We start from the raw sequence: 12,788 nt of genomic DNA, 5'->3' as shown, positions 1-12,788 counted from the left end.
ATCCTGATCTTTTTGCCTTCTCTCTTATCAAGAGCCTATCCCTATTATCTAGAGCCTTTCCCTCTTACTGGGCGAGGACCGCCTGCCAGAGGCTTCACTCTGAGCTTGTCAGGGTGGGGAGAAGTGACTTGTTTGTGCCTGAGGGCCATACTAGGTGTGCCTGGTGAGAAGGCAGGTTTCAAACTGGAATTTTTAAAATGGAGTTGCTTAGGCTCAGGCCTAAGGCCATCCTCACAGTTGTTGTCAGGGATACTGGCCTCTGTCACCTGTTTCATATGATGTCTGCCAGGTTTCTCCCCTCTCACTGTACACTGTATTGGTTAGAATCCAGTCACTAAGCCCAACCCACATTCAAAGAGAAAGGGTTAAACTCCCATCTTCTGGAGGGAGAAGTATCAATAATTTGTGAATATAGGTTAAAATAACTCCAATATTTTGTAAATTTGGGGTGGAGATATTTTGAGGCTCTAAAACAACTCCCTTTTTTTCTGAAAATGTCACCAACTTTTGGTGCTCAGCAGTGAATTTTGCCTGCAGCAGGTATCACTGTTGTGGTTCTAGTGGTGATTTTCTGTTTTCCTTATTTCTTTTACATCTATTAGAAATAATATTTTTAAGAGATATTTCTTTGTACCCCAGCATGTTCTGGCATCTAGCATCTTTTTATCTGGCTCCTCACCTTTGTCAGCTTGAACAATTCCTTCCTTGGTAGGTATCTTTTCTTCTAAAAGATTTATGCACAAAATTTTTCCCCCTCTATTTTGTGGTCATCACATTTCCTACAAGTTTGGGCATTAAAAAAAAAAAAATCACACAGGCATGAGGCTTTGGGTTCAACTCCCAGCACAGCTAAAAAGAGAAAAGAATAAAAGAAAAAAACAATCACATCTACCATTATTGTCAACTTTCCAACAAAAAGTTAAACATAAGATTTGTGCTGTGTTATCTCCTCTGTTAGAATGCACTTATTATTTATCCATCTAATTTAGCTTATGTTAGATTATCTTGTATCATGATTCATCTTTACTTTTCTTATCTGCTGTCAGACCACAGACCAATGATACAGATACATTTTGCTGTGTATCAGTTTAAATACTTTTATGCAGTTCTTTGTATTTTAATGTTTCAAGGGCCTAGAATATTTTCTCTTTTAATGGAACTTTTTCAAACATTAAATAGTAGAGAGGTTAGTACCATAAACTTTCATCTACTCATCATCCAGCTTCAAGAATTATCAAGTAATAGTCAATTGTATTTTTTTTCATTGATATCTCCCTCTACCCATATCCCACTCTTATTTATTTTGAAGCTAATCCAGATATGTTATTTCATGGGAAAGTCTTCAGTAAGTGTTAGAATGGTTTTATGTCAATTAGAAATGATCATCAATTAATCAATTTGCTCACTGACTTATTTATTTTGGGATCACGGTTTTGAAAGTTCAGTCCACTGTCAGCCAGCTTCATTGCTCTGGTGGGCCTGTTCAGGTAGAACATCACGGTGGAAGGGCAAGGCTGAGGAAAGCTGCCCAGTAGGGAAACAGAAAGAGACTCAGTGAGGAGCCAGGGACAGAATACAATCTTCAAGGGCAATCTCTCAGTGACTTACTTTCTCTGGCCACACCTACCCATCTACTGTTACCACCCAGTAATCCATTCAAATTATTAATCCATTAACAGGATTAATCCACTGATAAGGTTACAGCTTTCATAATCTAATCACTTTACCTCTGACCATTCCTGCATTAATACATGAGCTTTTGCAGGGGACAGCTCATATCCAAACAACAACCATGATATACAACTTTACAACAAAAGTAAATGGATAATACATGGAAATGTGAGCATCAAAATGGTTGATTATAGTTGATTGAAAACAATTTGCTCTATTAAAAATCCATGAATCAGAATAATACTTAAAGAGGAAATCAGAAAAATAAATTTGTTTCCGGATGAGATGTTTATCAAATCATCTTTTGTTTTGAAAATTGATGAAGGAAAAGAATTAAGCATTTATCTGCTTTAAAAATAGAATAGTATTGGGTAACTAGCTCCTGTTATTGAAGGAAATCCCTAATTTGCAGAAGGCTGTCAGCTAGTAAATGTAAAAGGTAACATAAAATTAGAAAATCATTAGTTTGCTACCCTCAAGGAAAGTATTGATTCAGGAAAGGATAAAAGTTTTAAATCATTAGGTTAATGGTTGACAAGAAGGTTGACCATTCATTCCATTTGGCCTGAGATGGTCCTAGTTTATGACTGTTGTCCAAGTATAATTATTAATAGTGCTCTTTTCAGTCTCAGCGTGATGGTTTGGATAATTAATTACAGGTTAACCTTATGGATAGTTAACTGAATTTATGAATGAAGCCAAAATAATATCATGAAGAAAATATTCTGATTACCATGGAAGCTTGAACTGTTATCACTATTCCCCCATATCAATCTTGGTATCACTAAGGGTAGGACAAGCAGATATACATGTCTCCCAATGTAATACAATAGAAATACACAGCACATTTATGAAGTTCTCTTGTTAGAAATCTTCAACTTTGGGCTGGGGTTGTGGCTCAGCAGTAGAGTGCTTGCCTAGCACATGTGAGGCCCTGGGTTCAATCCTTAGCACCACATAAAAATAAATAAATAAAATAAAAAATATTGTGTCCAACTACAATTAAAAAAAATTTAAAAAATAAATCTTCAACTTAAACATTATCAACTCTTCAGATCTTTCTGAAATTACAGAAAACACAAGAGTTAGAGGAAGCAATCAGACAGACCCAGAAGGAAAAACTAGCTTGGCCTTCAGCAAGTCAGTATCATGATAAAAGGGGCTGTTCTAATTTCAGAGTATCTTGGCTTGGTTCTGAATTGGACCTTAATTTGGCTAAACCACTGAAAGAGACATCTTGGGGACAGCTGGATAAATTTAAATATGAATTTGATTTTACTGTTGATTTTGTTACATCTGAAAAAATGTGTGTACACACTTTTTTTTTTTGTACTGAAGATCTTATTCAGGGATTCTCTATCATTGAGCTATATTCACTGCCCTTTAATTATTTATTTTTTAAATTTGAAATGGTATTGTTAAATTGCTGAGGCTGGCTATCGTCCTGCCTTAGCCTCTGAGTTAACAGGCACGTACCACTATGCCTGACTTGAAAATATTTTTGCTGTGTAGAAAATTGTAGGATTTTATGAAGAGATACATACTGAATTGTTTAGGGGTAGAATATTATATCTATAATTTGCTTCAAGATACTTCAGCATCAAAAAGAATAAGTTGGCAGGCAAAAAATATAAAATATGTAAAACATTATGCACAGCATGTTCAGTGCCACAATATGTAGTAACAAGTGGTTATAATATTCTAATATTGTTACCAAAAGTCTGGGCCTTCCGTCTTGGGCATTCTTTTTCCCTCTTTTAGATTACTTGTGGTGACAGAAGAACACTGCCATATTGTGATCAGCTTCATAGAGAGGTCTGTGTGGCATGTCCTTAGCCTATGACCTGTAATGAAATGATACCTGTCCATAACCAGGTGAGTACACCTGGAAGCAGATCCTTCAGCATCATGTGGTCTCTGCAATCATGGCCCACAGCCCAACTGCAACCTCAGGAGAAAACTTTAACCAAAGATACTTAGGTGGTGCCTGGATTCCTGATGTACAGAAGCTGGGGAATAGTATATTTTGTTATTTTAAACTAGTAAATTTAGGGATGATTTGTTATATACAAGTAGATAAATAATTCAGATAGGAAAAATTTATTTGGGTGAAGAGGGCAAGAAGAGCATTATGGGCAGAGAGAAAACATGTGGGATAAGCATCCAAGATGATGGGAGTCTTTGAGGAACTAAAAGAAATCAAATATGATTAGAACTTATAAAACAATGAGGAAAGATAAAGCTGCAGAGATGAACATGCTGTGGATTTTGAGGCTTATGAAGACAATGTCAAAAGTCTGTTCTTTACCCTTGAGGCAATGAGAAGTCCTTAAAAGGATTTAAGAAACCCGTGTTAAAGAGGCTTAACTGGCTGATCACAGAGAATGGAATCAAGGAGGCAAGGAAAGGAGCCAATCTGGAGGAAGAGCTGAGTCATCCAGGGGTGGTTGTGGAAAATATGTGCAACTGCCTTTCTCAACTCAGACTTTGAAAAGGTCAGCAGTGCTCTATGACCTTACTCTGGTTACACAAAATTGGCGCAGGGAATGACATACAAATCAACACCAGCTAATATGCTGGCTACCCAATGACCAATCCGTTTTTTTTCTCTCTGAAGAATTTGTACTTGTAGATAATAAGAGATTTGGCAGTGATGTGCAGTCACTAGACAGTGAGGCAAGCTAGATGTTGCTTTTCTATCCACACTAAATAGGATGAGTGAGGGTAGGACATGGGCTTGCAGAAAGAGCAGGCAAAGAGGAAGGAGAAGTCCTGTGGCCCAGGAAGGAAAGGCAGAGAAGGGAGGCTCTTCAGGTCCTTGCAGCCTTGCAGCTCCTGTTAAAGGTCAGGCCAACTCGTCTTCCTGTCCATAGATTTCATGAATTCTCTTTCTTCAACCAATACCCATTTCACTGGCATTGACTTTCGATTCTTTCCCTTGCAACCAAAAAAATAAAAATAAAAAGTTTTTTTTTTCATAGAATAGATTTCCACATCATGATTGAATAGATAATTTGATTTCTATTTGTGGGAGTTATGAGGCAAATGCTCTGTTTTATGCTGTTAACCCTTCTGTATTACTGAAGGCATATCTTTGGAGTTCTGAAGATGCATTTGCTTCAGTTCAGGAATTCTCAGCTGCATTCAGGCAGTCCATTGCTGATTCTTCAGAATGGTCAACACTACCATAATGATTTCTGAGTTCTCTCACATTCTTAGGTCCTGTGGAGAATATGGGAGGTGAGAAACTTTTGTTCTAAATTTCATAATTGGGTCACAGACCAATGAAGTAATAGAAGGGAGACACAACTGAGATGCCAGCTAAAGAAGTATTGCTGGCTGTCTTCAGACACTGGTACAGAATGGGAATAGCATGGGAAGACTTTGTATCCTGCTGATTGGAGGTAGAGCGTATTGGTGATGAACGTGGGTTCTGGGGCCTGATGGCCTCGGTCTGAACTCCAGTTTTCTCAATCACTGCTAATTGCATGATAGGGAGTACATTATTTAATCTCTCTGTGTCTGTGTTATCTATAAAGCGAAATAGTAACAATGCTTATATCATGAGGTTTTTTTTTATAAAGGTTGAAACATGTTAACACATTCAAAGGGCTTAAAACTGCTGGGCACGGCTGGGTGAGGCAGTGCACGCCTGTAATCCCAGAAGCTCGGGAGAATAAGGCAGGAGGATTGCGAGTTCAAAGCCAGCCTCAGAAAAAGCAAGATGCTAAGCAACTCAGAGAGACTCTGTCTTTAAATAAAATACAAAATAGGGCTGGGGATATGGTTCAGTGATTGAGTGCCCTGAGTTCAATCCCTAGTACCCCGCCCCCCTGCAAAAATAAATAAATAATAAACTGCTGGGCACAATGGTGCAAGCCTGTAATTCCAGAGAGTCTGGAGGCTAAGGCAGGAGGATCACAAGTTCAAGGGTAGTCTTGGAAACTTAGTGCCAAAAAGTAAAAAAGCAAATAAAAAAAGGCTGGGGTTGTAGCTCAGTATAGAGTTTCCTTGGGTTCAATCCCTAGTACTGAAATTAAAAATAAAGTGCTAAAGCAGTGCCTTGCATAGAAAACGGTCGATATGTTACCTGTTAAATGAGATGCTTATATAATATGCTCAGCATACTGAGGACTCAGGAAATGTAAACTACTATTGTTATTTTTTGCTGTAATCCTGCATGTTGATTTCATGTTTCCTATTTGTAGTAATACTTATCCAGATGTTATCTCTTAGTTATCTCATTGTCTGTGTGCAAAAAGCTAAAAAGTATCTTGATTTTGACCTTCTTTGTAAAGCACTATCTGACAAAATGCTATATCTGTCTTAAAATTTTTTATCTGTCTTAGTCCTTCAGACTGTTATAACAACATACCATACACTGGGTGATTTTAACCAATGGAGTTTAGTAACCCAAGATCAAGGTGCTAGAAATTTGGTGTCTGGTAACGGTCCTCTTTCTCACATAAACCTTTTCTGTCTAACCTCATGTGGCAGAAAGAGTGAGGGTTCTTTGTTTAGTTGTTTTCTTTTCTTTTTCATTCTTTTTTTTTTTTTTTTTTGGTACTGGGGATTGAATCCAAAGGCACTTTACCACTAAGCCACATCCCCAGCCCCTGTTTATATTTTATTTTGAGACAGGGTCTCATTAAGTTGCTGAGGCTGGCCTCAAATTTGCAATCCTCCTGCCTCATTTTCCAGAGTCACTGGGATTACAGGCATGTACCAACACACTTGGTTTCTTTGTTCATTTTTATGAGGGCATAAATCTCATTTTTGAAATCTCTGCCCCTATGACCTAATTACTCCCAAATACCTCAGCTCCTCACATTGGGGGTAAGAATTTCAACATATGAATTCTGGGGGGACATAAACACTCCAATCATAGCAGTCCTAAACCAATTCTGTAAACAAATATTACTTAGTGATGGTTTTTAGTTGCTGTGTATTCCATGGTAAATAGCTTACATATTATACCTCATAACAATTCATTTTCAAATCAAAAAGCTGAAGCTATGAGAAGCCAAGTAACTTGTCCAAGATTATAAAGCCAATAGTGGGCAGAGCCAGGACTAGACACAACACCTTTTTATTTTAATTATTATTATTTTTTAATGCAGTGCTTAGGCTCCAACCCAGTACCTCCTCACACATGGCAGGCAAGTGCTCTTACCATTGAGTTACAATTCAGCCCACTAGAGCCAGAACTAGAATCCTGATCTCATTTACTCAAAGCCTATCAACAACTGCTATCCATGATGCCTGTGAGGTAGCTGGATGTGTATCCAAACGACACTGTTTCTGGGGCTGGAGTTGTGGCTCAGTGGTTGAGTGCTTGCCTGGCTTGTGTGAGGAGGTACTGGGTTCTAAGTTCAATCCTCAGAACCACATATAAATAAATAAATAAAATTAGAGATCCATTGACAACTAAAAAGTACTTAAAGACAAACAAACAACAAACAAATGGCACTGTTTCTGGGAACTCTTTTTAGATATTTCAAAGACCAGTGTTTCAAGAATAACAGCTGCACCTTTGCTGTAGACAACACTGGCCTTCTAGGTGAGTGTTGTTAGGATCTGGGGATTCAGCACTGAAAATCAATTCCTTTGCAACTAGAGGAAAGAGGAGCAAGTGACACGTTACACAGGATATCTTTCTAATTTGGGTGAGATTTGCAATTTGGTGGCCCCCAACTGGCTTTGGTGTAAGAAGCATACCTGGACCTGAAGCCTGACTTCCACTCTTATCAACTATGTGAATGTCACCTTGCACTAGTCATATAATATCTGAGCCTCAGTTTCCCCATTTGTAAAATGAGAATACACCTGCATTGTTGAGCTGTTGAGGGGATTAGTAATAATATATATAATGTACCTACCATGGGTTTGAGATAGGTGTGCAAAAAATAATAGTTAAAAAAAAAAGCCTGATTCTGCATCGAAATGACTTCTCCAGGGTCCCTTCTGGGAAATATCTTCATAGTAGCACTTAAACTCTGATGCAGTAATTTGTGACTGTTTCTCCATCTCACTTTGATATACTAATTTTGGAGATCTACAATTCAATTGTTATCAATGGGGCAAGGATGGTATTATTCTATTCTGAACAGCTATGTATTATTAGTATGTATTAGTATGTATTATTAATAAGGGAAGAGTCATCAAGCTTTGACTACAGAAAGTTCATTTGGTCTCTAAAAAGATGAACTGAGTCTCTTTAGTTTTTTTTTCCCCCCCACATTGATTCAGTAAAACGGTTCACTTAAGAATAGTGGTGTTGGGGCTGGGGTTATGGCTCAGAGGTAGAATGCTCGCCTTGCACATGCAAGGCCCTAGGTTTGATCCTCAGCACCACATAAAAATAAATAAATAAAGTTATTTAAAAAAAAAAGAATAGTGGTGTAGACACAGCTCAGGTCAGATATTCACAGTATGCTTTATACAACTATTGAGTGCAGACTGCCTGAATTTTAAGGAAATGCTTATGTGAATAAACTGTAACAACGAAACAATGAAATGAATGTGATATACATGTATATATTCTTAATCTATTTTAAAATAAGAGTATATAATAAGATATAAATATCTTAAATTTAGATACGAATAATAATAAAAACTTGGGGCTGAGGATGTGTTTCAAGTGGTAGCGGGCTCTCCTGGCATGCGTTGGGCCCAGGTTCGATCCTCAGCACCGCATACAAACGGGGATGTTGTGTCTGCCGAAAACTAAAGAAAAATGGGTATTAAAAACTCTCTCTCTCTCTCTAAAAACAAAACAAAACAAAACAAAAAACTGCCAGCTAGTAAAACTTTCAGTACCTCTGTAAGGAGTTTCTTCAAGTGATGGTTGATTTTCATCTTTTATATATTCCCATCACTCAGCTTCTAGAAAGATCTGTCTTGAGATGATGTTGTTGTCCCTTTTCCCCACCAAGAAGGAACTGATTTGAGGTGAGCCATCTGTACCAATTATTTCAGAATAATTGGCCAGGACTTGGGATAAGCTGATGTTGAAAAAGGGCTCTTACCCCTCCAACCTCCACTTTTAGGCAGACAACAGTTTGTTTAGACATCACATCTTTAATCAAATTTTCATTATCCTTTCCTTCTCCGATTAAAACTACACCTTCAGCCTTTGAACTTTTTTTTCTTTGGTACTGAGGATTTAATCCAGGGGCGCTTAACCACTGAGCCACATCCCCAGCCCTTTTTATTTTTTATATTTTTGAGACAGGGTTTCCTTAAATTGCTGAATTTGCGATCCTCCTGCCTCAGCCTCTGAAGTGGCTGAGGATTACAGGTGTGTGACACCCCGCCCGGCCCTTTGTAACATTTTTATCATACATGATTGACTTTGAATATTTAACTGGGATTCAGCATAGCATGATTTTTAAAAATTGAAATATAATTCACATACAATAAAATTCACTGCTTAAGCATTACAATTCAATGGTTTTTAGCTTATTTACAAAGTTGTGCAACCATCTAATTCCAGGTCATTTTCATCAACCCCAAAGAAACTCCATACCTGTTAGCAGTCATTTCCAATTCCTCAACCCCACCCCGCTCCTGGAAATCGCTATTTTCCTTTCTGTCTGTATGGATTTACTTATTCTGGACATTTCATATAAATAGGACTATATACTATGTGCCCTTTCGTATCTGGCCTCTCAGTACGTTGTCACGTTTCATCCATTTTGCAGCGTGTATCAGTGCTTTCACTTTTTGACAAGTGCATTTTGAGACTGAATGAGAAACGGTAAATCTGTAAATTGCACTCTCCACTTTTCCAATTTACTTTTCTTAATGCAGCAACTTATATAATGACCAAAGACGGTAACTAATTATTTAGCATAATTGGGAAGTATGTTTGTCATTCATCGTATATTATTTAATAATATGCATACATAGAGTTACTGTAGAGCTGGGAAGTACTTGGTTCCATGGTAACGCTGTGATTGGCCTACGCGCGACCTATGTCGATTTTGATTGGTTCACCCGAAGAACGTGGTCTCAGTCTGAGCTACTAATGGCCAACATGGCTCCACAACTAGCTCCTGGAAACCAGCAGACACGTGGCTACCAGAGGCTGGGGCGAAGGTGGGAGGACCTCGTTTTCCTTACCGCAAGGGGGCGCCGGCTGCTCCTTGTTGCCACAGTCTCATTTCCCAGAAAGCCTCCGACAACCAATCAACTGGCTGTCTCAATACCGCTTTCAAAGTCGGCGGGCCCTTCGCCCAATAGTAAGGCAGACACCACCCCTAACCTCAAGATTGATGGACAGTTTCACCAATTATCTCATAGAGCTCGAATATCTCCGCCTCTCTCGCATGGGATTGATGATTCTTCTGACCAATAAGGAGCGCCAAGTCGGCGGGTGGATGAACGCGGCCCTCTGTAATGGCGGAGCGTGGCGGGGACGGGGGGGACGGTGAGCGGTTCAACCCGGGGGAGCTCAGGTAAGCGACGCTCCCTTTCCTCACATCTTGGCGCGCTAGAGTCCCAGGGATTACATCCGCTTACGGAGATCCGGGATGGACGGTGGGCAGGAGTCTCCGCGGCTCTGGGCGAGGACCGCATGGGGTTGGCGAAGGGGGAAGGAGAAGGTGGCTTGAATGAGAGAGACGGGCCGCGGCCTCTTGTGTGTTCTCCGCAGCTCCCAGCGGGTTTCGTGGGACCTCGCCTCCCCTCGCGACCCGCGGGCAGAGTCTGGCGCTCTCGCTGTGGGGCCCCGCCTAAGCCGCGTGCCGCCTCCGCCTGGGCCGACTTCAGCCTACATCAGTCTTATTCCCGGCTGCTCCGTTGGCCCGGTTTCCTCACCGGCGCCCCTTTACTCGGCGGCTAACTCCCGGGACCTTTCGCCCTTTTTGGCTGAGCCTTTTCTACGCCCTCCGCGGCCCTTTGGGGCCTCCGCGTTTGTCTTGTAAGCCTGTCTCCCACATGACTTGCAGCCTTAAGTTCGTGTGGCTTTTCTTCCTTTCTCGAATCTATTTTTTTGCATAATATTCTGTAGTTGTGAATAGTCGCTGCAGCAGCCGTTCGTTAGGCGCTTACGATGTGCCAGTAAGTCCTTACTTAAGGTTTTCTCATTTACTTCTCACAACCATTCTTTGGAGTAGTTGCTATTTTCATTTTGCAGGCCACAGGCCAGAGGCATCATCACTTAAATTACTAGCCCATCCGGAGCAAACAGCCTCATGGAAGTTGAGTCTGTAGAACCGGCGCGCATGGGTGGAATTGTGGCTCCAGGAAGTGGCTTGAACCCTGGCAGTTAGGCTCCAGAGCCTGCTGTCTTGATCTTACGCCATTGCCCTAAAGAGTGCAGTGACCTTTCTTCCTTTGGAACCTCAGTGCCTATGGAATTTGTAATTAAAATTCGATAAAATAAGAATGACCTGGGAGAATCTTTTCTTCGTAGGTGATTTTTGCAGAAAAGAAGAGGCACTATGCTTTATGTGTATTAGCTATTTTTTTTTCCTTGTATGGGAACATTGACAGTTCAGATATTCAATTCCCATTCTGAATTGAGCTGTTGTGTAAATAAAAAAGAGCTGTGTAGATTATGAGGATTCTGTCATTATTTAGGACTTAAAGTGAAATTGTCAAAGGAAGTGGATATTGTTATTCTTTAGAAGGAAATAATGTCTTTTAGATTATGAATTGGCACACACAAAAATCCCTACTTTGGCAGGAATACAATTTTGTCTTATTTCAGAGATGAGTCTCAAATTCTTCTGACGATCCTTCTCAAATGTACACTAACAAATGATCAAAGTGCATTATTGGGGTCTTTTTAGTGATGCAAAGTTATTCTTTGATTTTGATCCCAAAAGGTCTGAGATAGATTTATCAGGGAACACTTTGCATTTTAGAGATCTTAGCTTTACAAAAATGAATAGCCTTGTAGACTTATTAATAGTCTAGACATTGTTGCAAACTGATTTTAATAGGGCTTTAGATTAGGTAGTTCTTTACCTCTTAGGTTAGAAGTTGCTTGCAGAACACATTTGTTTTAGTGTTTCACATGATTTATAAATTAACTGTTTATTTAGCTGTTTTGATGGCAGAAACTGGGGCTTTGTTTTGAAACCTGAATGAATTTCATGGTTTGGCAAATAAATGAAGATAGGAGATTTAGAGATGATTCACTTATTGGATTTCATTTATCATGTGCTATGAAACTTGCAGGAAGTAAAGTCCTGAACCAGACCCAAAATGGTCTTTGTCTTCAAGAAGTTTCCATTTTAATTAAGGTTGATCTAAATTTTAAACTGAACCAACCACATCTGAGAGGAAATTAGCCTACAAGTGTGAAGTGGCTTATGCAAGGTCCCTGGATAGTGGTAGGGACTAGATTAAAATCTAGGTGTCTTCACTCATATTTTCAACAATTTATCTCCTATATATAGGTAGCATTTTTTACGTTCTTGCCCTTTTAAAGTATTTTCAGTCTTGTCTTCACCATTGAGGTGGTGGTGTATCTGGATGGCATACTTCTAGAAAGAAAAAAAAACACTTGTATTTGCATGGTGTTCTGGTGAAAATTTTTTGTGTGTGCTTCTATTCACACAAGTAGGCTTTTGGTTCTCATGCTTTAAGTGGTGGAAATGCACATTTCCTACAATAGATGGAAAATTGAGAGACCTAAACTTCACTTATTCCTTTATGGTTGAGGGCCACTAAAATAACTTTTAAGAGTCATGTATAGATTTTCACCCAGGGCCTTTGTTTACTTATTAATACTTAATGACAAGGTACTTCAGATTTACATTTCCTCTTATAAAAATGGGAATAAGAAATATCCTGGTGTTACTGCTACTTTAACAAATTATTGTTTCTTCTGTCAAATGTGTTATTGTGAGGATTAAGGGAGTTAGTACAGATAACGTTCATATAACTGTGCTGCTAAATTGGAATTATCCAGTGTGTGTTGCGTACTATCATTATTGAACAATGTAGTACCACAGTATACTAAAGGAAACTATATACTAGTGGGTAGTTGTAATGCAAAAGTAAACAAGTGGAAGTTTCTTCATCGCTTTTATCATAATTGAAAACTGAAGTTGGGTAATGAGCCAGAGAGGGGCTGCAAGAGGCCAGAGGTAGGGAAAGAGTTT

The 12,788-nt window shown here is 39.2% G+C and overlaps 1 protein-coding gene across 6 annotated transcripts in view; it reads left to right on the top strand.

Annotated features, from left to right (window-relative positions):
- Positions 1-10,057: 10,057 nt before the first annotated feature.
- The window catches only part of Tcerg1 (transcription elongation regulator 1), a 65,360-nt gene continuing 62,629 nt past the window's right edge, over positions 10,058-12,788 (top strand). For all 6 annotated transcript variants that reach the window (XR_011707591.1, XM_027927716.2, XM_071612262.1 and 3 more), the window contains exon 1: positions 10,058-10,130. Coding sequence is in view for 5 of the 6 variants with exons in the window: in XM_027927716.2 (XP_027783517.2) it covers positions 10,072-10,130 (59 nt within the window). In the remaining variant the exon portion in view is untranslated. The remainder of the gene's footprint in view (positions 10,131-12,788) is intronic.

This window comes from Marmota flaviventris, chromosome 5 (genome assembly GCF_047511675.1).
Source record: "Marmota flaviventris isolate mMarFla1 chromosome 5, mMarFla1.hap1, whole genome shotgun sequence".
Taxonomy (NCBI): Eukaryota; Metazoa; Chordata; class Mammalia; order Rodentia; family Sciuridae; genus Marmota; species Marmota flaviventris.
The sequence above is the reverse complement of the archived record's forward strand: the minus strand, read 5'-3'. Positions and strand labels throughout refer to the sequence as shown.